General features: G+C 36.9%; 1 protein-coding gene across 1 annotated transcript in view; it reads right to left on the reverse strand.

The window, feature by feature from the left end:
• Positions 1-26167, reverse strand: part of Pappa2 (pappalysin 2) — a 260775-nt gene that overhangs the window by 36480 nt on the left and 198128 nt on the right. The window contains exons 18-21 of the mRNA XM_074047398.1: positions 22802-22970; positions 21298-21433; positions 19560-19669; positions 3464-3535 (exon numbers count right to left, since the gene is read on the reverse strand). Of these exons, the coding sequence (XP_073903499.1) occupies positions 3464-3535; positions 19560-19669; positions 21298-21433; positions 22802-22970 (487 nt within the window). The remainder of the gene's footprint in view (positions 1-3463; positions 3536-19559; positions 19670-21297; positions 21434-22801; positions 22971-26167) is intronic.

Consider the following 26167-nt stretch of genomic DNA (forward strand, 5'->3'; position numbering starts at 1 on the left):
TGGTAACACACTATTGGATGTGACAGCCAACTGTCTCCAAGAGATTTGTGAATTATGGCTCTGAATAGGAATGGAGACCTTTCTCTTTTCATATCCTCAAGGTTCATACCTGGTTGTATTGAGACCACAACAGCAGTAATGCCCCCTACTTTGTGCTTTACTCATTTAGTACACATTCACAGAATAGCTAATAGCTCACAACAAAAAACACCACTTTATAAGAATTTTTTATGGGCCAAGTATGACCCTAAATGCATTACGTACATTGATCCCACCTCATAACTCCTTGAAATAGCTTTCTGTGCCACTTCCCAATCCAGATCAAGGCACTGAGGCTCACACCACTGGCCAACCCAGGATTTGAGTCTGGATTTGTTTGATTTTAAAACTCTTCCACTAACCAAGTTTCCATCCTTGCCCATTTGCAACTTATGAAAGAAAATGGAAAATATAAGGAGTATTTCAACCAAGAAGGCCTAGAGAAGCAAGTGAGAAAGTTAGAATTTTAATGTATGAACAAGTTTGGATTGCAAATGTGTAGTGCACACATGTTCTTGCCGAGACAATGGAAACACAGTCACAATCAGAAGAGGAAATTACTTTGACAAGTGGTTTTTTTTTTTTTAGAGCAAACCCTGAAGGTGCCTCTTAAAGAATCTGAGGACCACAGCATAGTGGAAACTTGAGGGCGTGAGTACTGTGGCAAAGGAGAGCTGACACAAAACAAGGGCACAAAGAAGCAAGAAGTGTGCCATGGGCTGGAGACAGTGAGGTGATGGACTTAACTGCCTTGGGCTTACTGAGAGAAATAATGAATGAGGCACTCCATTCTTGCAAAGCTGAGGAGCTAAAGGGGACATCTCAGAATTACATTCAGTATTGGAAAGCAAAAAAAGAAATCCCCTCTGGGTACTGGATCACAAAGTGTCTCATTTGAATTCAGATTTCTATGCTGTACTTTTTAAACCTTCCAGGCCCCCTTGCCTCTGGGTCTGTTTTCCCTCTCTGTCTTTGACACTCTTTAGTTCTCATAATATGTTTAGCTGACTTTTTCCAGTAAAGAACTAAGAATTGGCCAACTTGTCCTAGAACACGCCAGCTTCAGTCTCTCTTCTTTCTTTCTTTTTCTTACCCTGCCTCTCTGCACTTCTACTGTTTAATTCTTCAGAGCTATTTCCCCTCCTTCTCCCCTGCCTACTTCTCTTTCCTTTCCTGACTCTCCTTTTCTTCTTCTTCCTTCCTCCCTTTAAGTGGGGTTCTTCTTCCTAGCCTTTGCAGAGAGACTAGAAGCCAATAACTACTTTTTCAAAAGTTGCCTGACTCAGAGAATTAGGGAGAGCACTGATATAATCAGAATAGTGTAGAATAATCAGAACATAAATAATGTTGGTTAGATTGACTTCTGGATAAAGAAACCTTCAAAATAAGGATGCACAGGTAGTAACCTTCTGGTCTCTTCCCTCAGTGGTTAAGGTGGTGGTTCTCAAACTTCAGTGGCCTTCAGAATCCCTTGGTTGTAAAAACACAGACTACTAGGCCCAATGCTCAGAGTTTCTGAATCAGTTAGTCTGGGGTGGGGCCTGAGTTATGTACATGGCAAACAAGCTCCCTGGTGATGCTGAAGGTGCTGGTCGAGGGACCACACTTTGAGAACCACTGTAGTGGGGGCAGGGAGGGGTACAAAAAGCTATCAGGAGCAGCTGCACATGATAGCAGTGAGTCAGGAGAGGCAATAGTGGAAGGGAACTTTGCTCCTTGTCACATTGACTAAGGAACTACAGCAGCCTAGGATGCTCTGGATAAGAGATCTAGAGGTTGTGCTAGGGTACAGGGCAGAGTGGACAGCAAATGGGGAAAGCTCTGTATCATAACCTTCTGGGAAACACTGAAGCCAGCTCCAAGCCTGTCATCTATGCTGTTGCTTGTGATCATGCATCGAAGCGGCAGAAGGGAATTCTCAGGATCCCTTTGATCTCTTCCCAGCTCCCTGAGTCCTCTGTCTGTTTATCTCCCTCTTTCTCTGGCCTCCTTTCCCCACTTCTGCCCCTTGGCCAGTGGATGATTCACTCCCCCCTTCTCTCCCACCTCCCCATCCCACTGCCATCTGTTTTTCTAATGATGGCAGAAGATGAGCTATTTTGTTGGCTCACACTATAACAAAGCACACTTCATGCTAGCAGTTTTCCTGATGCATTCTCAGAACATTATTTTATGGGTATCATTTCTCCACCCAGTTTTCCCTTTTCTTTCTTACCCCTCCCTTTCCCCTTTCTGGCTTCATGTGAATCTCAGTTTCCCAGAATTAGATCAAGATACACAGAGATACAGAAGAATAGAGGGATTAACATGCATGTGGTTGGGTGTGTTTGTGGGGAGGATGTTTGAAATCAATGGCAGTGAAATAGCTCTCTCTCTAGTACACAGGGAGGAGTCAGAACTATCAGGACATTGCTGCAAAGTGGTTTATTTACTTTCAGAGAGAGGTTTGGATTTTTTTTTTTTAAGCCTGTTGTGACTGAGACTAGAATATTTGTATTTGCCACTAGTTATTACTAAAATGAGAGGGCTTAAATGGAGTATGTGTGTAACTCCTTTGTTAGGGTCAAGATTCCTGGGTCAGCCTCCCTCTGTTAAGCTATGCCTCATTCTTGACTTATCTTTGTTAGGTTAGCTCCAGATAATCTAGCTAAAGAATTCAGAGCACCCTAAATCCCCCCCGCCGGTAATGGCATCCACTGTGTAAAGTAGACAGGATTTCTTTAGGTAGTAAAAATCAGTTACCCTACATTGGACTAAGACACTGCAAACAGAAGCTTGTGTGACTCAGGCAGTTAATGCAAATGAGGGAAGGCCACAGGAGTCTGGTCAGCAAGGAGCCCTCTGGAGTTGTGAATCCTACTTAGCTCCAGTTAATTGTGGCCATGATTGCCAGATTATCCTCTTTTATAAGAGAAAAACTTTGTTTTGTTTTGTTTTCCTTTATTGTTGTGCTGGGTGGGGTACATTGTGGCGTTTACAAAGGTTCTTACAATGTATCAAATATATCATACTTGAATCCACACCCTTCACTGTAGAGAAAAAAAAAAATCTCAATTTTTAAACACTAGCAAAAAAAAAAAAATAGTTCTTAGATTCTGTGCTGGTCTAACAAAGATGTTTATGGGCCATTGATCTGCAAAACCCTTATCTAACTAAGCTGAAATAAGGCCTGCTTACAGACTCCCCAAATTTGGTTTTAAACTTGTTTTTAGTATGAGTCACTTGAAACTCTGAAAATTTTTCTAAAACTAAAGTCAGAAATCCTAATCTCTATATATTTGGGATTGTGGAACCAAATGCATTTAAGAAACTAAACAAAGGTCAGAGGAGTAGGAGAGGCACACGGTCTTGTATTACAGATTACCAGTGAATCAAGCTGGCCTCTGCTCTTGGACTGAGCTTATGGAAGTGGAGGCTGACTTACCTCACATGATTGGATGCAGTGGACCTGGAAGGGGTCTGGGTGCCACTGACGTCGGCCAGTACACACGATGCTCTAAAGAGGAAGAGAGAAAAAACAGATAACAAAAACAAAGACATTTTGGTCTGTGAAAGAAAAGGCCAGTTCTGCACTCACCCCACCAATCCAACTCCATTCTTTAGCAGTAAAATCTTCACTGTGTCCCTAGAGAGGACCTAGTCTTCCTTGTGGAAACTGCTAACCCTGCTGGATGATGTCAGGCAGAAACTGTCAATGGAAGGAATTTTTCATCACTATCATCCTTTTCCACCTTCACCAAGGTATCAAAATTTCAAATGCCCTAGGTATGGTTTAAAAAACAATACTCAATATTATAATGAGTTTAATTTGTTCTGAGGCACAATACAAATTCCATTTGTTTTGGATTTTTAAATAATGTTATAAGAAATTCTAAGATTGTTATATTGATTTAGAAGCACCATGGGTTTTTAAAGGCTAACAAATATGACTACACAAGAAGAGTCCTTAACCAAAAATGGATACAACAGTTTGGGTTTGGTTTGCATATGTCCTCCAGTGGTTCATGTGCTGGAGGCTTGATGGTTTTGTGGGGTATTTAAGTGAAAATACCTTTGACAAGTGGGGCCTGATGGACAGAAATTAGGTCACAGGGGACATCACCCTCATAAAGGGTTAGTGTAGTTCTCTGGGATGCTCATTAGTTCCCATGAGATTGAATTATAAGAAAGGCCATCCAAGCCCCTGAGTCCCTCTGGCTTCTTGCTTTACCATTTGCTCTCTATCTTGAATATGTACTTGCCATGATGTCAACCACTATGTTGGGATGCTACCAGGAAGCCCTCACTAGGACACTGGTGCCATGCTATTTGGATCTTCTGACCACCAGAATCATGAACCAAATATACCCCTTTAATTACTAAAGTATCCAGCTTTGAGTATTTTTTTTTTACTGCAACAAAAATGAACTGGACTAATGGATCTCAGAAATCCTAGATTATAAAATGTGTGTGCCCAAGTTTGGACCAGAGGCCAAATTGTACTCTCTGTAATTCTTGTTAACACTATTTAGCCCTTCTGGTAAGAAATAGAACATTGTCCACACACTGGACAAATAAGACTAATGAGAAATCAGCAGAACTCAAACTGGTGCCGACATTAAGCTCGTGGAAACATAAACACTTTCATGTTGAAACACCAGTGAGTATCTCATTCCCAAAGGCCATTTCCAGATGCACAATTGAACAAATGGTGACCTATGCTTTGTTAAGTAATAATCTCAATCTTCAGTGAGCTTTTAACTGTTAATATTTGTATTTTGAAATTTCAGAGGATATACTACAGGAAAAGAGAAAGTTCCAGAGCAGATTTCAGGGGAAAAAAAAGTGCTCTCCATTGCTTATGGCAAACCCTCTCACCTGTAGACTTTCATGCTCATACTTCAATTCAGTACAACTGAAATTCAGGGCAATGAGAAGAAAAATAATACATGATGACATATGAGCTTTAACACAGGATAGAACTCCAGTAATCAGAAATTATATGTTTTGTAATATATTGAGCATATCCTCAATAGTCAGATTGTAGACAGTTGTATATACCAATATATAGATAAGTGAATGTATACCTCATGGTCAGTTATGAGAATGGGAGTTGGCAATAATTTTCTGGAGATATACTACAAAAACTAAAATACTTTTTTTTCCATAGCTTCCCTAAAGGGAAAATAAATACAATAAATCTTCACTAACTTTTATATTCAAGATGCTGTATTGTAATGTATTTTCAGAAGTTGACTTGGCTTAAGTTATCATTGCAATAAAAAAGGGATTATTAAAATAAATACACAAAGTAAACACAACATGGGTAAAAACAGTGAGTTATTTTCCTGTACATAAAGCCACTTAAGCAGAACATTTTGCATATAAATAATAGCTCTGCTAACTAGAAATGATTCTTATCTATGTTTTAAAGCAGAGTCTACTGGAACCCTACTTAGCAATTGTCATGATACTTATTGTTTAAAATATCATTTTTCACATGTTTGCTGACTCCAGATAGTAGTAATGGGAAAATACAATAAATTGTCCCATTGAAAGGCAACTTTATTCCTTCTTATAGTATTGTGTTCACTAAGGTCCCCACCCTAATCAGTTAGTCTTTCAATTCAGAACAGATGTATACAAACTCACTTGCTATTAGCCAGATTTCTCAATGATCCTGTGAATCTGTGAACCTAGTGCTGCCCTCAAAGAGCTCAAAAATGTTTTGGGAGAAGGTATCCGAAGAATGCTAATTTCTCCACAGAAGGAGATTCTCACTCTGGGCAAACTCACACAGTCTAGACAGCCAGAACTCATCAAGAAACTATGAACCTATTGTTTTAACTTCTCTTATGCCCTCCCAACCTTCTACCTGTCCACTGCTTTTATAAAAATGCAGTTTTCATCTTCTAACACTAGAAATTCTACAAAGAGAAAAAGGAAACAAAGAGAAAGAATCTTGTCTTTCTTTTTCTTTTTTTCTTTTTTTTATGTCTGTCTTTATTTTCCAATTCTTTCCCCCTCCAGGCTCATTTTTCCTGTTTCTTATATAATTTTCAATTTATTTTGATGTCCTTGTATTTTTGTGTAATTTTATTTTATTACAAGGTAATCCCATGTTCAAAGAATAAAATATAAAACACCTTAAAATGGTACAGAGTTCCTTTTGCTCTCTAACTACCCAGTTTCTTCCATCCTACTTCAAATTCTTTTTCACACCATATAGAAATATTTTACACACACACACACACACACACACACACACACACACAAATTTCCTCACACAAATTGTAGAATGCTATAATTCTATTTTTCATTTTGGCTTTTTTACTGTTAGCATTATTTGTTGGATGATTTACTTTAGTTTACTCCACAATGCATCATGGAGTTTTGTTTATTTTATATTATCTAGGATGTTGCATTCTACTGAATGCATAGTAATCCACCACATGAACGTACTCTGACTTACTCAACCAGACTCATATGGATAGATATTTTAGTCTCAGTACTTTTCCTGTAACAATAAAAGCTTCTGCAAAATCATTTCACACATGAAAGTCTATCTATAAAACAAATTCATAAGAATGGAGTTGACAATATCTATGTCATTAGTTTTTAATGTTGTGTAATTCAGTCTTGAGTGAAGTTCAAACTGGCAGCCCTCCTTAAGCTCTATGAAAAGTCACAAAAGTTGGTGGAACCTGTGTTATATCCCTTCCTACATTACAAAATCCTTAAGAAGTACTGTCAACCTGTCCTATTCCTTATCTCTGACTTACAGAGGTATATATTTATAAGCATTTACTAACTACTAAATGTAATGTTAGATCTCTTCATTTGTCCTCCGTCTTCTGATCTGTGAAAATCAAGCATCCTGTAAAGACCTCTTTTATTTATAAAGATGTGCTTACACCAATAACTAATTTATCCTAATTAAAAGATAATTTCAAGTGCTTTTCAGGATTAAATTTTATGGACACACTTGAGATGCAAGAGGGAAGTAGATCAGGAGGATAGCAGTGAGACTGAATGACAGAGAAGCTCTTGAGTGAGAGGTGAATTTGATTTTCTTATTTTCTGGAATACTTTTGGCAAATGACAATCATATATGTTACACTTGAAAAGCTATCGAGAATAATAGAAATCCTCTGTCTAGCTTTATCATATTTTTACATCTTACTGTTTCTGATTACAGAGTAGGGTCACAACATATTCAATTGTGTCTCCTGTATGTCTCCCTCCGATATCATTCTCCTTCCTTTCTCCCTAATGGCAACAACTACTCTGAATTCGATATTATTTCTATGCACTAACATATGACTACAACTGTCACTCTTACTCTATTAGCAAACACCTTAGATTAATTGATTGTAAAAAACTAAGGATTTGGTTTAAGCTTTCCAAAAGGAAAAGGCTCATGAGAAAACAGTAGATTCTCCTTGTTTTGCCATTTAAAAATTCCTTTAAAAATGAAAATGAAATAAAGAAAGGAAAAAATATAAAGGAATGAAGGAAGGGTGGAGACAGAGACGGAGGAAACAAAGGAGCAGTTAAGGGTTATTAGGATGGTCATAAGATTGAAGGCTGTTGCTTAGTTATATTTCTTGTAGGTTACAAGACTAATAGTTATCCAACCATAAGACCTAACAGAAAATTCCTCATTTTTTTTTTAAAGTCAGAAATTGTCAAAATGGGCTGCTGATCACATCAGGTCACAAAGTTCTGCCACTGCCTAGGTTTGTGACAGTGTCCTCATTGCTACACATGTTTGTGGCCCAAATTAAGCACAGAATTATTCATTTTGCATGTTTATTTGGAAGATAAAAATTTGCTTTTTGCTCTATTTCTCCTTCCCCCAGGACTCTTGTCTCTTCTTCCCTGGTGATAAGACCCTTGATGCTAGAGAGAATGATGCCATATGTATATTTTTGATCCTATGTTTAAAAGGGATGAAAAACAAGACCTTTCATGCCTCATATCTGATTGGTACTGATTAATAGCAAGTATCTCTGGGGTTGTCACACACCATCCCACAAAAGAACACTCTTGGGGTAGTGCTGAGTCCTAGAAAGCCAGAAAGGAGGGTGAAACCATTCAGCTACTGGAGGGTATGACCACTGCTTCTTTCTTCTCTTTGAACTACTCCTTTTTTACTTAAAGATCATACCAGTCATTGGAGGATGAATTTAGGAAAACAAAATCAGAAATGATAAGATTTGATGTGACTGAACAATTTTGTTCAAGACAGCGCTGGGGGACCGAGAGAAGGATTTCATGTGGTATTAAAGGATTTTTGCAAGCATATCCTGAGGAGTCATGGGAAAAAATCTCATTAATTTGGGCCTGGCTAATTCATAATGATGATAGTATTAAAAAAATAAAACACAAGCATTGTTCAGTTTGTGAAAAAGGAATTTATGGAGCAAAATAATAGGGGAAGAGAATATGATGCATGCCTTTGTACTTCAGCAGGGAATACTTCCAAATATGATTTAGGGAAACTCATTTACAGGCAAATAATTGCTGCATTATGTTTTTAAAAAATTTCCTCATGACATCAGTTTCCTGAAAAAAATGATTATTTTGAAAGTTAAAACGTCATGTTTTCTACTTCAAAGCCATGAGATAAAATAAAATTCTTTCTTGACCTAATGGGTAAGGATGATCATAAAAACTTCAATCTTACATAGAGAGGTTTTTTTTGAAAAACCAAAAGGTTTTCCTTGAGAAATGGCTCAGTGAGAGTCATTCTCTTCAAGGGACTCTGATTTCATACAGCTCTCACATTGTGAGCAACAAAGGAAAGGATCATGCAAGGAAGAGACACTGGCAATGAAGAATAAGATGTTATGTCTACCCTAAGGAATCTTACTGATGAGTGGGGAATTGGGGTTAGCATGACAAACAGAAACAGGGGGAAAAAAGAGAACAAAAATTAAGAAGAGTTAAAAGAAAAGGGAGGGTGGGAAGATGAGAAAATGAAAAAGCGCTCCAGAAAAAGTTTAGGAGCCCTTCCCACATGGCGAGCTCAGGGACTTCATGCTATCTACCAGGAGCCCTGAAGCTATGGCAGATGCAGGGCACGTGTAGGGGCACCATTGGCAGGAGGTCATTGTTCCTGTGTATTTGAGGGCATGAAAACACTGGATACCAGCACAGACTTAGTGCCTGGCTACCCTCTGCCTGTCAAGTTGCCTTTTCCTGCTCTGTCACCTTGGGTAACAGGCATGTGTTTGACTGGCAAGGAGCCCTTTTTTTTCTTGCAGCCTTCCTTTTGGTCAGGTGGTCTTTCCCCACAGGAAGGTCTAGATCCCCGTGTGTAAATAAATAAGTAAAGGAGGGAGTCACCATTACAATGACAAAGAATGTCCATTTGGGAATTTAAACATGAGCCTATTGTTTCCTGAATACAGCATGCCTTTGAAACATTAAAAAAAATTTTTAATTTCTCCCTCTTCTCATCTCACAGTAAAGGCTTTTAGAAATTGTTTCCTCAGTCAGAGGTGTTCCAATAGGAAGCAAGATCATTAATTATCTTTATTCCCAGTCCAGTTTGTAAAAGGTACAGGAAAAAACCCCCCAAAACACAAAAAGCAATTCAGTCATTTGTACATACACACAAGCAAAGAGGTAAACTATTGAATATTTTTCTTTTTCATACACCTAGGTTGTGATATCTTTATAGAGATGGAGGATATTTCCAGGGGTTAAGTTTGTACTAATTGAACTGAAATTGCCCTTTTTACTTAAGAATTATGTGTTAGAAACTGTGTAGGATATTTCGTATGTATCATTTAAAATTTTTATAACAATGTTGCAAGATAGGTAATATTTCCCTACCCCTTGCAGGTGAGCACACAGAGGCTCCAAGGAGTAAATCATATTGCATTTGAACCCACAAGGACCTCATTCTGACTTTTATGTCAGTTGCTACCTTGAGTCATTTTTCATTTTTCATCAAAACTCAAGACTATTTAAGCCCATGAAAATTCTTCATTTAATAAAAAGTATATTATTTGAGTAGCATTTGCAGGAATAAAAACCAACAAGAACCCCAGAGAAGGGCAAATAAACTCTGCAGACATCTAAAACGTGTAGATGTAGACATCTGAAAGTATAGTTCATTGCTCTTCAAAAAATAGAACACAACACCAAATTCCGTCATAATAAGGAAAAGCAGTATTACAGGGAGATATCTCAAATTCTTTTTCTTAGATTTCAAGATAAGACAGGGAAATGTAAAAATGGAGTGGTTTTCATGGCTTAGAGCATTGACTTATTTTCTATTTGATAGGAAAACTAACTCAAACACACACTAGAAAAAAAAAAAGACTAGTAAATGGGGTGAACTCCAAGGTGAACTTGGAGTCCGAAAAGTGGGCTACACCTCTTTACTTCTTGCCAGCTGTGTAATTTTGGACAGATTGCCTGACAACATGTAATGTGCATGTAAAATAGAGAAAATAAAATCTCTTTTCTTACTTTCTTGGTTTGTGATGAGATTCAAATGAAATTATGCATTTCTCTCTCTCTGTCTCTCTCTCATCTATCTATATGACTTTGAAGGCACTAAAGTATTATCCAAATGCAAAGTGTCTCTTTTTATTCCAAAGAATGAAGTCATTGGAAGCAGAATAGAGAAAATGATGCAATTTAATCCATTTTTGTGATCTTGCCAGGTACAAAGGTATTTGAATATGGTAGATATCAGGGATTTTCATGATGTACACAAGCATCATTTGCTAAACAAATGAACCATGCTTCAAATACATGTGCTTGTACTTAAAAAATATTTATGTTGCAAGTATTTTATTTTGTAAGGATAGTGATTCTCAAAGCATTACAGTAAAATAACCTGAGTTGCTTGTGAAAGATGTACATTCCAAGCCATCCCAGCCTTTCAGAGGGCGGAATATATACTATTACTTTTACACAGTGCCCAAGTGACTCTTCAGGACACCCAAAGCCATGTGTGATGATACATGCCTATAATTCCAGCTACTTAGGAGGTAAAGGTAAGAGGATCATGAGTTTGAGGCCAGCCTGGGAAAAGTTAGCAAGATCACCACTCAAAAGCAAAATAAAAAAAAACAGAAGGACTGGAGGCATGGTTTAAATGGTAGAGTGCTTGCCTAGCATGCTTAAGGCCCTGGTTCAATCCCCAGTACCACACACACACACACACACACACATATACAAAGAATGATACCCAGTTTTAAAATTCATGAACCAACCCCAAGATACTCAATTTAAGTTACAAGGACTTTATTTAACATGGAGTTTCGTTTACCACAATTGCTTTAGTCTATGAGACATTTCTTCTTATTGATGAGGTCAAGGTTATATGTGGACGCCCTCATGAGCCACTAAGTGCCACAAAATGATAGATGCCATGAGATCACCTGTGGTTGGCACATAGTCTCATCTCAGAGGATCTGAGGTACATAAGGTAGTCATCTTGTCATTTCCATTGCTTCATCAACTTTCTTATTTTTCTTTTACAGTAGAGTTTTTGTTTCCTAAATGCAGAACATCTTTGTAAGCTTTGTTTTATAAGTAATGCTCCTTAATATAGTACCAATAAAAAAGCTGAGACAGCACAAGTTTCAGCTTGTTCTGTGACAATATGATAGTGACAGTGATTGGATTAATATCTGATTTTGTTTAAGCATGAAAGATATTGGTTTGGGTTTCAGGAACACATATAAATGTTGTCATGTTTTCTTTTATTACCATATATTAATTGTATAAAGGGGTTTCATTGAGATATTTTTCCATACATGCATATAATGTACTTTGATCAAATTTATCCCTTTATTACTCTTTCTTATCCCCTTTCCTGAGGGATAATGATGGTAGGGTGAACTGAACCAAGGTACATTGTAAGCATATATGGAAATGTGACAATGAACTCCCCAGTACAACTAATATATGCTATAAAAATGTTAGAAATTTTTAATGGGTTTCATTATTCTGTCTTCACGCATGCATGTGAAGTACTTTGATCATATTCACCACTCCCCCTCCAGCCTCTCTTTCACCCTCTCTCCTGCTGATTCCCATACCTGAACAGTCCCCTAATTGTACTTGTGTCACTGTTTTGTTTTTTTTAGGTCTAGTTTCTGCATATGAGAGAGAACATATGATATTTGTTGTTCTTAGTCTGGCTTATTTTACTTAGCATGATTTTCAAGTCCATTCATTTTCCTGCAAAAGACATCATTTTGTTATTTATGGTATATACTCCATTGTGTATATATACCACATTTTGTTTATCAGTTCATCTATTCATGAACACCTAGGCTGATTCCACAGTTTGGCTATTGTGAATAATACTGCTGTAAACGTAAGTGCACAGTTCTCTCTGCTGGGTGTTGACTTAACGTTTCTTCAGATATGTGCCCAGGAGTGGCATAGCAGGATCATATGGTAGTTAAATTTTTAGATGTTAGAGGAACCTCTGTGCTAATTTCCTTATTGCCTGCATTAAGTCATACTTCCACAATCAGTGTATAAGGGTTCCTTTTTCCCTGCATCCTCACCAACATTTGTAGTTGGTCTTGGTAACTATCGTTCTGACTGATGGAACTCAATGTAGTTTTGATTCGTATTTCCTTTATGGTTAAGGCTGTTGAATGTTTCTTCATGCATTTGTTGGATATTTGTACTTCTTTTGCAAATTTCTGTTCATTTGCCCATATATTATTTGGATTATTTATTCTTTTGGTGTTTAATATTAATATTTTCTCCCATTCTGTATGCTGTCTCTAGATTCTGCTAATTGTTTCCTTTAATGTACAGAAGGTTTTTGATTTGATACATCCCCAATTCTTGCAGTTATTTTCTGAGCAGTTAGAGTCTTATTCAGAAAGGTGTTGCTTATGCTTATATCTTGAAGTGATTATCTTTACGTTTTCCTATAGTAGTTTCAAAGTTTCAGATCTTACATTTAGATATTTGATCCAGTTTAAAATAATTTTGCAAAGGGTGAGAGATAAGGGTTTAGCTTCAATCTTCTACTGAAAGTCCTCAATTTTCTACTGAAAAGAGGTTGTCTTTTCTTCAATGTATGCACATTGAATTTGTTCCAAGGTATTTTATTTTTTAAGGCTACTGTCAATGGAATTATTTTCTTGATTTCATTCTCTGCCTGTTCATATTGGTACATGGAAAAGCTATTGATTTTCAAATGTTGATTTGTATTCTCCTATTTTGCTGCAAGAGATTATCAGGACTAAGAATTTTTTTGTTGGTGTCTTTTAAGGTCATATCTGTGAATAGTATAGTTTAACTTCTTCCTTTTTTATTTGTATCCCTCTTACTTCTTTCTCTCACCTTATTTTTCTATCTAAGAACTCAGCACTATATTGAACAAGAGTAGAGAGAGTGGACACTTTGTCATGTTCTTGACTTAGAGAAGATACTTTCAGGTTTTTCATTGTTGGCTATTGGTTTATCATACATAGCCTTCATAATGTTGAAGTGTATTTCCTCTGTTCCTAGTTTCTTTGGGGCTTGTATCATGAATGGATGTTGAATTTTATAAAAGGATTTTATTTCACTGATTGAGCTAATCATGTACTTTCTGCCCTTCAGTCTGTTTATGTGCTATCTTATGTTTATTGATTTGTACATGTTGAGCCATCCTCAGCAGTGAATCCATCTGGTCCTGGGCTTTTCTTGGATGTGAGACACTTTGTTGCTATTTTAATTTCTTTGCTTTTTATGTAGATCTGTTTATGTGGCTTATTTCTTCTTGGTTCAATTTTGGAAGTTCAAATTTATCAATTTCTTTTAGGTTTTCCAGTGTATTAGAAAATAAGTTTCCAGATATTACCTAATAATCCTCTTAATTTCATTGGTGTTTGTTGTGATATCCCTTTTCTTGTTTCTCATTTTATCAATTTGGGTCTTCTCCCTCTCTCTTTTGATTAGTTTGGTCAAGGGTTTGCCAATTCTGTCCATCTTTTCAAACCACATACTTTCTGCTTCTTTGATGGTTTTGTATAGTTCTTTTAGTCTCCATTTTTTTTGTCCATTTCTGTCCTACCCTTTATTATTTCTTTCTGTTTACAGCTTTGAGAGCTCGCTTGTTCTTATTTTTGTAGTAGCTTAAAGTGAATCATTAGGTTATTTTGGGGGGGTCTCTCTGATTTTTTTAATGAAGGTACTTATAGCTATAAACTTTCTTCCTAGTAGTGCCTTTGCTGTATCCTAGTAGTTCTGGTAAATTTTGTTCTCATTTTCATTTGATTCTAGGAGTTTTTCAGTTTCACTCCTTATTTCTTCCATGACCTACAGTCACTCAAGAATGAATTCTTCAGTCCCCATATGTTTGGATATTTTCTATAGTTTCTTTTATTATTGATTTCTAGCTTTATGACATTGTGGTGTGATAAAATAAAAAAAAACATTTCAATTTTACTGTATTTACTAATATTTGCTTTACATCTTGATGTATGATTAATTTTGGAAAAAATTCTGTGGGCTACTGAGAAGAATGTGTATTCTGAAGCTTTTGAGTGTAATATTCTATAGATGTCTGTTATATCCATTTGATCTACATGAAGGTTATATATCATTGAATGACATATCTGTTGGTAAGAGTAGGATATTAAAGTCAACCACTATTACTGTGTTAGGTATACCTGTTTTTAAGTCTAGTAGTGTTTGTTTTATAAAATTGAGTGCTCTGACGTTTAGTGCATATATGATTATGATTGTTACCTCTTCTAGGCTGGATGATTCTCTTTATTCATATGAAGTGACCTTCTTTTTCTTTTCTGGCTAATTTTAGTTTGAAGTCTAGCTTTTCTGATATGAGTACAGATACTCCTGCTTGTTTTCAGACACCATTGATTTGGAAAATCTTTCCCCATCTTTTTACTTTAAGCCTGTTTATCTTGCCACTGAGGTGTAGTTCTTAGAAGTAAAATATAGTCAGGTTTTGTTTCTTAATCCAGTCTGCCAGTCCTTGTTATTTGGAGAACTGAGACCATGAACATTGAAGAGTTATAATTGAAAGGTATGTAGAAATTCCTGCCATTTTATTGACTGTAATTATACAGTCTTCACTCCTCATTTGCCTATCTACTTGTCTAGTGAGATTTATTCCTTCCTATATTTTCATAGTTGCATTTATCTTCCCCTTCTGTATATAGTGTTCCTTTAAATATCTTTGGCAGAACTGGTTTAGTTTTTCTTTATCATGGAAATTTTTTATTTCTCCTTTAATTACGAAGGATATCTTTGCTGAGTACAGTAGTCTTCTTTTTTGGCCTGAAATACATTATTCCATGCCTTCCTTATTTTCAAAGTTTATGTTGAGAAGTCTGCTGTTATTCATATGAGTGTGTCTTTACAGGTGACTTGACACTTCTCTCTTAAAGCTTTTCATATTCTTTCTTTGATCATTATGCCTAATGTTCTAACTATAATATGATGTGATATTATATAACTATAATATGATATAATATAATTCATATTTCTGGTTTTTGTCTATTTGAAGTCTTAAATTCTTCCTATATCTTGATGATTATCTCAAGATTTGGGATATTTCTGCTATTATTTTATTCAATATATTTTCTCTACCTTTAGCTGAAACCTCTACTCCTTCTTCCATGCCCATTATTTTTTTTAATGGTATCCCAGAGGTCTTGCATGTTTCACTCATACTTCTTAATTTTTTCCTCCATGTTCATCTGCATGTTCTAATATATCTACCTTATCCTCAAGCACTGATAGTCTGTCTTCAATTTGACCCAGTCTACTTGAGAGACTTTCAATTGAGTTTTTTATTTGACTTATTGAGCAATTCATTTCCAGAATTTTAATTTAATTTTTTTCAGAATTTCTATCTTTATTAAAATTATTTTTCATGTCCCACATTGTCTTCTATATTTCATTCAAATCTTTCTTTGAGTTTTCTTTGAATTCATTCAGACATTTGCTTGTGTCCTCTTTAATTTCATTGATCATTCTTATAATAATTTTTTAAAAAATGGTTTGTTTGGGAATTCTTCCTCTTCATTATCATTACTGTGTATTACTGTGGCATTGCTGTGTTGGAGGAGTCATGTTGCCTTGTTTCCTTCATATTTCTTGTGTTTCTGCATTAGGATTTGTACATCAAAGGCCAAGTCATTGGTTCAAACATTTAATTTCCTGTAGTCTTTCCATTAAAATATTGTCAATGTTTATGCAAGACAGTGTAGTGACTATGTTAAGGTGCTATTTCTTACCACTGAAGTTGGGGTATGTCTCAGTAGCCAAACACTTGCTCACATGCTTAGGGCCCTGTGTCCCTCACATACAGGAAAACTAGCTGGTTTGATCTGTAAAAGGGTCAAATCTGGTGCTTTTAATATAGAAGCTTCCCTTCATTGTATACTGGGATCCACTTCTGGCCACAGTGAGGTTTATAGCCTGTGGTCCAGGCAGATTTCCTACTTGTTCTACAACCCCCCCAGTTTGTGTCACCAGAGGTAGTAAGTATCCAAGCCTAGAAACAAACCTTAAATGTATCAGAGTGGGGAAGCAAACAGAGCACTTAGTTCTGCACCAGATGAAAGAGAAATGGGGGACTTAGGAGCTCTGTTCGCTGGTCTCAGTGCTTACAGACCCCATCCAGAAGTTCATCTCCCAAAAGGGAGAAAGAGTTTGTGGAAGTCTTGTGATTCAGAGAGTCTGGACATGGAGCACTGAGTCCTACCTGACAGCTAATACATGTCATGATACAGTTCCTAGAGGTGGGTCTGTTCACTTACAGAAGTTCACCTCCTTGTGTAGAGGAGGAGGCTGTGAAAGTTTTATGATTCAGGTGTTCTGGACTTGAAGGTCTTCAGACCCACCTGGCAGTAAACACAGTCCTGGATATAGTTCTTGGAGCCAGGTCTTTGTGCTTTCAGACCCTTCCCAGCAATTTACCTCCATGGTGGGAGAGAGGGAGAGAGGAGATTGTGGATATCACATGATTTGGAGTGTCTGACTCAAGACCCTCCAAGCCACCTAGCAGTCAACAGTGCTGGAAGCAAATAATATGTCAGCCACAAACTTGGTAGTTTATTTTTGCTGTGACCCTCAGATGATGGAACGTGTTCCTCACCAGGCAGAGAGGGCAAGGCCTGTGACCATCATATCTTTCACTGCTGGAGCTCCCTATTGCTTGAACTTCTGCAGGATCATGTTAAACCTTCTCCCTCTACATGACCACCTCTAATGTCTATTGCCCACCTAGACTTGTGACACTGTGTCATATTCCCTGTGCTTATTTTCAAGTTCCCAGGGAAATGCCTCTGTCAAGATGGCATCTTGATACAGCTTTCAGAGATGAGAGGAGCAACAGAATATCTTTCTTCTCTTTCCATACCAGAGCACCAACTACCTTATTAAATCTCTGCACTGGGCTTAATGGTTGGGGGGAGTGTAGGCTTATTTTATAGCTTGAATTGCCAGTCTGTTGCCAAGGCCATCTGGCTTATCTTGTGATTGTGCCATCAGCTTATTCTCCCCTTCCTAGGGAGATGGGGATGGGATTTGGAAATTTTGATGCTTTACTCTGTTGTCTCAGTTTCTCCTTGCTTTTCTGATACCTCTTTTGTGATTCCTGATGTTCTTCCTCTCTTTCTCTCTTGTTTTACCCAATTCTTCTTCTTTATGAAGTCAAAACAGTGGATGCTTCTAATCTGCCATCTTGCCCTACCTCCCTGCTGTTGGGTTTGCAACTTTTGAAATTCTGACTGCTGAGGTCTTTTTTTTCCAGGAATAAATTACTCCTACAAGGTGATGATGAAATAGATTTTTCAAGTTACCTCATTTCTTCCCCTACATTATTAGAAGCAGCTAATTTATTCTACTTTGTTCTCATATAGAAATATGACACACATCCCAAGAGTTCCCCAAAAGCAATTGTGCCCCTAAAATACTATAAACTATGACCAGCCACATAGTTTAGATGCATCTCCAAATCATAAAGAGCAGGATAGTGTCACTAAAGATGGAAAAAGACAGGTTTAAGTAAGCAAGCAACCTGCTTTAAGTAAGAATGGCAACTAACCAAGAAAGATTACCATTGTTGCACCAAGAAAGTTAAATTCTATCCAGATGGTTCTCTTCTGATTCTCATATTAACCCATGGAGACAAGTATTATTCCCACTTACACAGGAGGAAATGGAGACAGAGAACAGTGAAGCAGATTGCCTGGGGCTATTTGATGACTAACAAAGTTCAGGAGTACAAATTCAGCTTTTTTTAAAAAATACGTTTTTGAGTCAATGATGGTCAGGGTTATTCTGATGTTATTGTCCTCAAAGTCATGCCTGGGGAACCTATGTCCAAAGCCAAGAATTTACGAACTAAACCGTAGTCATGAGAAATGCAATATTAGAAATGATAATATTTGATGTACTGGCTTAAGGAGAAATAAGTATTCTACATTTTATTCATAGGATGGAGAGTTTGACCACTGACAAGGATGTGATTATACATTAGGAATAAGAAGCTTCTCAAAAGCATCCAGTGTGGGGAGAAAATGTACATTTATTTCTCAAATAAAAAGTGATGCTGTAACATTTTCTTTTTACTTACTCAATCAATGTTCCTAAAACACAAAGTGACAGGCACTGGAAAAGGCACTAGAAATGAACAAAGTTCTATGAAACTATAGTGAAAAAATAATGATTCACCTCAAAGGCTGCTGAAGGGAGGCCTTAATAAAATGAAGAACATAATTTTGCAGTTTGGAAACTAGGAGCTAGAGCATTTAAGTAAGGGGAAGGTGTGACCTAAGGGTCGGAAGATGACAGCAGGCATGAGGATGGTGCATGATTTATTCTGTTGGTATTGGATTCAAATGTCAGTGATTCTGGGGAGGAGGGAGGGAAAATGGTTTGGAGGTGGCAATGATGAGAGAGGAAGATACCTACCTCACTTGCAGACCTAGGAGTAGGTTGGGTGTGAGAGAGAAAGCAAGGACCATTAACCTGCAGAAAGCCAGAGTCTGAAGTAGAAAAGAAAGGCAAAGGAAAAGCCCAAGGAAGAGGCTATAGATGCAGTGGATTTGGTTGATGACTTTGACCTTAAATAATAGTTCAAGGAAAGGATTTCAAAGTTTAGAAAGAGAGTATGGGAGATGGAGACAGGAAAGCACATTCTCTTCTTACTCAGTTCCTTTACTCTCTCTCTGTCCCTGTTTTCAGTTTTATTTTCACTTTTTAAAATTCATCCTTCTCTTCCCTCCTGTCATCTTTATATATTTCTTTCAATTATCTTTACTTTCCTTGTCCTACTTTCACTAGTAGTCATTTCCCTCCTTGTTCTTTATGTCTCTGGGCTTTATTTCCATCTTACCCTTTATATTTTTCATTTCACCCCCTCTGGCTTTCCTCCTTTCTCTACATGATGCTTCATTCTTGTCTATAGAAATTAGCCACATGGTTGTTTGCTTCAAGGATGCTTGGAAAGCTTCTGGAATTCTACCAGGAAATATTCCATCAGTTGAGAGTTGCTCACCATCACACAAAAATGTCCCTTTACTCACCTGGACTTTAATGGGCTCCATCCAGTGCTCCAGAGTGTCAGCAGTGATGTTCTCTGGCAGCATCACAGGATCGCTAGGGGGGATTACACAGGATGGGGAACATACTGCACCTGAAGAAGCAGAAATTTACAGCAGAAACTTGGGCTTCCAGATCACAGTCTTTTTCATCTTGTAATCAACAGCTTTGATTTTTCTAATAACAATTGAATTCTGTATTATGAATCATCATATTATGATAGTTGTAGGCAGGGTTAATATTCTTCTACTAGCTATAGTGATAATTTTACACAAATTGGTTAAGAGGCACCACCACAAGCTAACTTCTTGCCCAAAGCACTCTCTCCTCTGAGATCTCTGAGACTCTGTATGATTAACTAAGAGATTAACTTTTGGTTCAGCAGACCTCTAAGTCCCACTCCAGAACTCTGGCTAGCCAAACTCTATGGTAATTACTGATGCTTTTAAATATATTTAATATCATACCTGCTTATATGGTCTCCTGGTAGCCTATAATTGCAGTGTCTACTACCTAATAACTCAAATGGCTGGGGAAAATGGCCCAGCAATTATGAAATTACTCCAGTGAATATCCTGTCTGTTGCTACACTGAATATCATTATATTGTCAGCCAGGAAACTTACATGATTAAGGGAGGAAGCAATAGAAAAATCAGTATTTTGGCTGAGTGTTGGTCTCTCTAAGGAAAATATTGCTCTGTTTCCCTGCATGTGGAGGTCCAAGTGTCTCCTAAAATTCTACTTATAGAAAACATACTCTGAAAGTTCACTGTTTCCTCATCTATAAATTTGATGATCTACAAGTTTCTTTTGAGCTCTCACTGTCTGTATTTCTGTTTTTAAGCAACTTTTATAATGATAAAAAATTACATCCTTTCTTAGGACTCTAGATATGTAAGTATATAATATTTTAATGCAGAAATTGAAGGTTTTAAGGATGAGAATCTGTTCATGAAACACCATTCAAAAGACATGAAGATCTCCCTGATATTCTAGACCTGAACACAAGACATCACAGTGCGAGGAGTACCTTGAACATGATCAAGAATCATTTCATAAATGAATCAGGTTTTTAATTAACACAAGTTATATTTATTGGTATTACACAAGATAAAAATGTCCTGTAAAATTACTCCTTGCCTATGCAACTCAGAAATCAGGGAGAATCTTATAAGCTTTCTTTCATGCAGATTTCAACTATTTTCTGATACTGAGGACTAGACTGGGCAAAGTTAGATTAGCATCACTATAAGTCAGCTCTAGCCACAAAGACCTTTAATTGAAATTACTTGAATAAGAAATTGCCCACTGGCTCTGAAGCCTAGTCCACTGTAGAGAAAGAATGGCTGAAGAGCAACACAAGCAACTGCAATCTCAAATTGTACCTCTCAGGAACTCTTTCTTAGAGCAAAGAGTAATACATGAGAGCAAAGGCACACATGTGAATGTGGCTACACATTCCTACCTTTCATCTTGGAGCTACAATTCTTGCCATAAATCCATCCACTCTTAGCCCTGGAGCAAAGTAGGTAATATGACCAGATGGGTTAGGAGCCACAGCAATATTGTACATAAGCAAAAGGGTGAAAATCAACAAATTTGCCACAAATTTCATTGTTACTAAAGCAGCTAAGAGTCATAGAGCATTTGATTCATGATCTACTCAGACCTAATAAAAGGATAACTTGGGAACAGACTTCACCACCCCTTCCCATCCTTACCAATTCCATATCCCTGTTCACACTTGTACTCCACAAAATTCAGCTCTGAGGCGGGTGGTGGGCATTCGCCTTGCAAATTCTCACACAACTTGAACTCCCGGGTCCACAGTCCCTCTTTAGTGCAGAGGATGGGAAGCTAAAATATCAAAGGTAAAGAACATCTCCATTATTGTTTTGTTAACTCATTATGAGGAAATTGAACTAAAAGACTTTATTGAAACAATAAACAGTGTTGAGAATAGCAAAAACAGGTTAGGAACAGAAAGAGAGGGAGAGGGAGGGAAGGAGAGAAAGAGAGAGACTAAGAGAATTCCTTGCTATCTCCATGTGAAGGAATCATGAACAATTTTGCCATTATCAACACAATGCATTTTCCTTTAGCTACAAGGATATGATGAGCTATTGGCCATAGTCAAATTATTCTGAGCTGTTTTCTGAAAATTTTCCCAGATGGTATTGTTTTGCACTGATTCATACATACTATCACACGAATTCTGCCTGTGGCAAATGTCACATTTTACTTCAAGATGAGTTTCATCCAGTGAAACCAAGTAATAATTCTCTTAAATTTGTGTTTTTGTCTTTCTACTGGAAAGATTACACTGTAGTTGCTTTTGGTCTCATCAAAGGTTGATTCCCTTTCTCCACATATCTGCTAGCTTGTGTAACTCTTGGCTTCACACCCCCAGTAATCACAAAGTACGGTCTATCTGGAATACAAAGGGTTATAGTAACTAACAAACTAAGAAAATAAGATTTTGAAATGTAAATAGTGCTCCCATCATCTGTCTACCTCCTTGGTCCTTAAGCAATTGGTGCAAATAGATGTGTTTGACATCTTAGGGTCTCATTTTATGCATCTGTTCTGCAGTGCTTACCTTGAAATGCTGGGCACTAAGCTAATGATGTGTCAAGGGAGCAGACGAGGTCATTGATCTTTGCCTAGGAAGTCTACTTGACTTCCTGGTCTTACGTATGTGTGTGGTACTCAAAAATATTCTAAAACAAAATTTATTTTAGTCACACAACCATGATAAGACTGTGGTTTCATTTGGGACTTGTGCCAAAATCTAGGCAGGATAATAGTTAAAATGTACTTTCAACTTTGTGAGGAAATCATGTTTCTGTTCAGGACTCTGTTTTACTAAAAAAAATTATAAAACTAGCATTCTTAGCCAAGTTAGGTCGTGGCCATGCATGAGAGGAGACTGCATTGCCAAAACAGGATCCCAGAATTATCTAAAATGTACCCAGGTACACTACCAATCAGGTTCTTCTTCTTACTCCAGAGAAAGTTCTGAACTTGAGAGAGAATTTTCCAAAAAACATGGCATCTTCTGAATTTCCTATCAAATAATATCAATGGCCCTGTTTAGAATCCCAACTGAGTTAAGACCTTGGCTGTTGGGATTCTTTCAGATCATTTCTACTCAAAATTCTTCACAGGCCCATGAAGATCAGAGCATAGACTGATTCAAAACAAAGTTCAAGGAGTTTTCCTTACCCTTTCACTTTCCTGGTTACAGTTGAGCACACACTGGCTGTCCAGCTTGAAGCCATTGGTACATTCATACATGCCTTCAAAAACAGGAGAAGGAGGCTCACACACCACTGGTATGCAACTGCCTTGCTCCCAAATTCCACCTTCTAGGCACTGTATCTTCAAAAACTTGCTGATAAGACATAAAACAAAATAACCCATCAAAGAGGACTAGATTATCAGCAGTATGTGACAAGGGTAGGCAAACAGACAGGGGAAAATGGTTCTTGTTAGTCAGTGGTCCTGTCACCCCAGTCTAATATTAAATTACGAAACAAAAATTAGTAATATTTACTTATTTGCTGTAGTGATAGTAGGCAATGTAAATATGATGTATACTCAAGAGATTTTGATGAATAGTACATCTTGATTATTTATAGCTAAGTTTTCTTTGAGATTCTTAGATACTTGTCACCTATAAGTACACTAGAAAATGCCAGGTAGCATGAGGTACAGAAAGATGTCACACACACTCAGGAAACTAACCTGATGTGATTTGAGGATCATCAGTGTTACTATGACAATAGAATTGATGAAGTTGCTAATATTTATTGCTCCTTCAGAGAGAAGAGAACACACAGCAGTGTGAGTATTATTTTAAAACAGAATCCCAATCTAACTTTCAGAATGACAACAACCTCCCTGAATTTACTGCAATTGTTTTGTTTGTTTATAAGTTCAATTTTCCTTGGAAAAGGTTCATATCTTTCAGCAGATCCTAAAGCAGATATGAGTCAATACTTTCCTGAAAGAATGGCTCTTCCTTCTCATGCACATTCATGGCCTCCAACCAAAGATACTGTTTAAGGTAGATGGGAGTCAAAATAAGTAGAATTCTTGTTACTGCAAATTCCATTCCATTCTCCTTCTGACTCACTGCAATTTAAAGGCACTTTCCAGTTTTGCTGTTTTAATATATACACTTCAGAACACTCATGGTTACAGATAAACATGTGACTTTAAAATATAAATATTCCTTTACCATTGACTCTCTCAACCATATGGCATCCTTAATTCACCATTTTCTTTTGCTATGATGCCCTTTTAAAACTGAGATGTAGTCATCCATATATGCTTTTAACTGACAATTGTACAATGTCTCTTTGTGCCTGTCCAGTACTCTAACATTGTACTCACATAACATTTATCACATTGTCCTATAAATGTGCACATCAGTCTTTCCTACTAGACGGGAAGTTTCCAGAAGCCAGATGCTGTATCTTATTCTATTCTTGTTTTTAACCCTCAGGAACTAAAAAAATATCTGGCTTATATTAGGCATTAGACATATTTGCCCTATTGAATCATCAGACTGAAATTAATGGCATAGGTACGTTACAAGGCATATTATACAACAAACAAACTGATTCATCATAATATTCTTACAATAAAATCATAGTTTCATCCCCACTTTCTAGATAAAGAAACAAACTGAGAAGAGATGTTAAGTTCCTTTTCCAAGATCTGACATCAGAGAATACATCTGATTTCAAATAATTTTTGACAAAATATTTTCATAGTTTGACATACTTTATTAATATCTACTTAGAAATAAGTAGAGCATTTATTTACTATTAAACAATTTTTTAGAGCTGTACCTTTATTTTTAGGAATATTTTAGGATAGAAATATGACTTATGACTGTGGTCCTTTGGCATCATAGCCAATGTTGACATGTATCTACTCTCAGTTAAAAGCAAATACCATTTTTGAGCTATATTTCAAATATTTAGAGAAAAGACTATGCATAATTGAATCATTTAAACAACACTTAAAGTTAAATATTATTATCCACATTTTAGAGAAGGAAACTGATCCTGAGAGATATTTAAAGCCTGCTCAAAGATTAGAGTAAAACCCATAAGCAGGATGGGGACCTGTGCTTGCTGGTGGCAAAGCCAATAGTCCTTCTTCTGTGTCAGATATTGCTGTTCCTGTGATGTTCTACAGTTCACTCTCATTACGACAGCATCTCTATCCTACTGAACACCCAGAAGGCTTTTCCCCTAATGCCACACCTATAAGTATTGCAGACAAAAAGATTCATTTAAAAAGTTTGAACCTAATAGTAAATTACACATATTTTTGTTTATTTGAGATAGCTATAGAGGGTTATTCATTGTGACATTTCCATGTATATATGTATTACAACTCAAATTGGTTCATCCCCTCTATTTTTCTCCTTTCTACCTTGTCCCCTTCTTATGGTGACTTCAACAGGTTTAGAAATTCTGTATTCATTTTTGTATAGAAAGTACATCAACCATTACTTCTTTTACCCTCTCTTTTTCTATTAGTGACCTTCCCTTAATGTGAACTATTTTTCATAATATTTCTTTTATTTTGTATTAGGTTTGTATTTCCCATATGAGAGAAAATATGTGGCTTCCAAAATATTATGTACTCATGTATATAAATAGAAAAATGACACCTGTTTAATTTACCATTCCAGGAATGGAGGGAAGGGAAATAAAGGAATTTGATGGGGGTGGGGTGAATTCAACTATGATATATTGTAACAACTTTTGTGAATGTCACAATGTACCCCCAACAACAGTAAAAATAAATAAATAACACATAGAAAAAATACCTTATTATATGGCTTGAAGAAAATTTACAGGTGAATATATCTTGGTAATATTGCTTATCTCAAGATACAGAACATTTTCAGCCCCTCAGTATTCCTATTTTGTTCCTTCCCAGTAAAATCCCCCCTATTCCCACAACAGACAGTATTATAAAATGTGCACTTTGACAGTATAGGTTAGTTTTGCTTATTGAACTTAATACATAAAGAATACCTAAATGAAATAGCATGTTATGTATTCTTTAGTATATGGTTTCTGTCACTCAAGGAAGATGCCATTTAAAAATGTCTTCCCAAATCTGTTTCCAGTGAAGACTCTGCAATTCCTTTTTGAGTATGAGGCTCCCTTTTGTTCCTCTCCCAAACTGAATATTTGACTCTTCCTTCACACTAGAGCTTAAATCCTCCCAGGGACTCTCTCTTTTCTCCCACCTCCCACAGATGAAATCCTTCCTCTACCTCTGCTGAATTGACATCCCCCAGCTGAAGAGAACAGGCAATACCACTGACACCACAGGAGAGGCAAGGCTATAAAAACCTTGCATGTCAGCATGGTTATAAAGGAAAACCCTTGCTTAGCCAGGACGATAATATTTTTACTTCATGTGGTATTTTTCTCTGAATTGGTTGGAACACTTCAACCATGGAAATAGTCCTCCCTTTCCTTGCCCAGAGTGAGGAACAATTCAAGAATGCCAATTTCATGTATTTCCTTGCCAGTTTAATAACCTCAGGGGTGAGGG

The sequence above is a fragment of the Castor canadensis genome, chromosome 11 (genome assembly GCF_047511655.1).
Source record: "Castor canadensis chromosome 11, mCasCan1.hap1v2, whole genome shotgun sequence".
Lineage (NCBI taxonomy): Eukaryota > Metazoa > Chordata > Mammalia > Rodentia > Castoridae > Castor > Castor canadensis.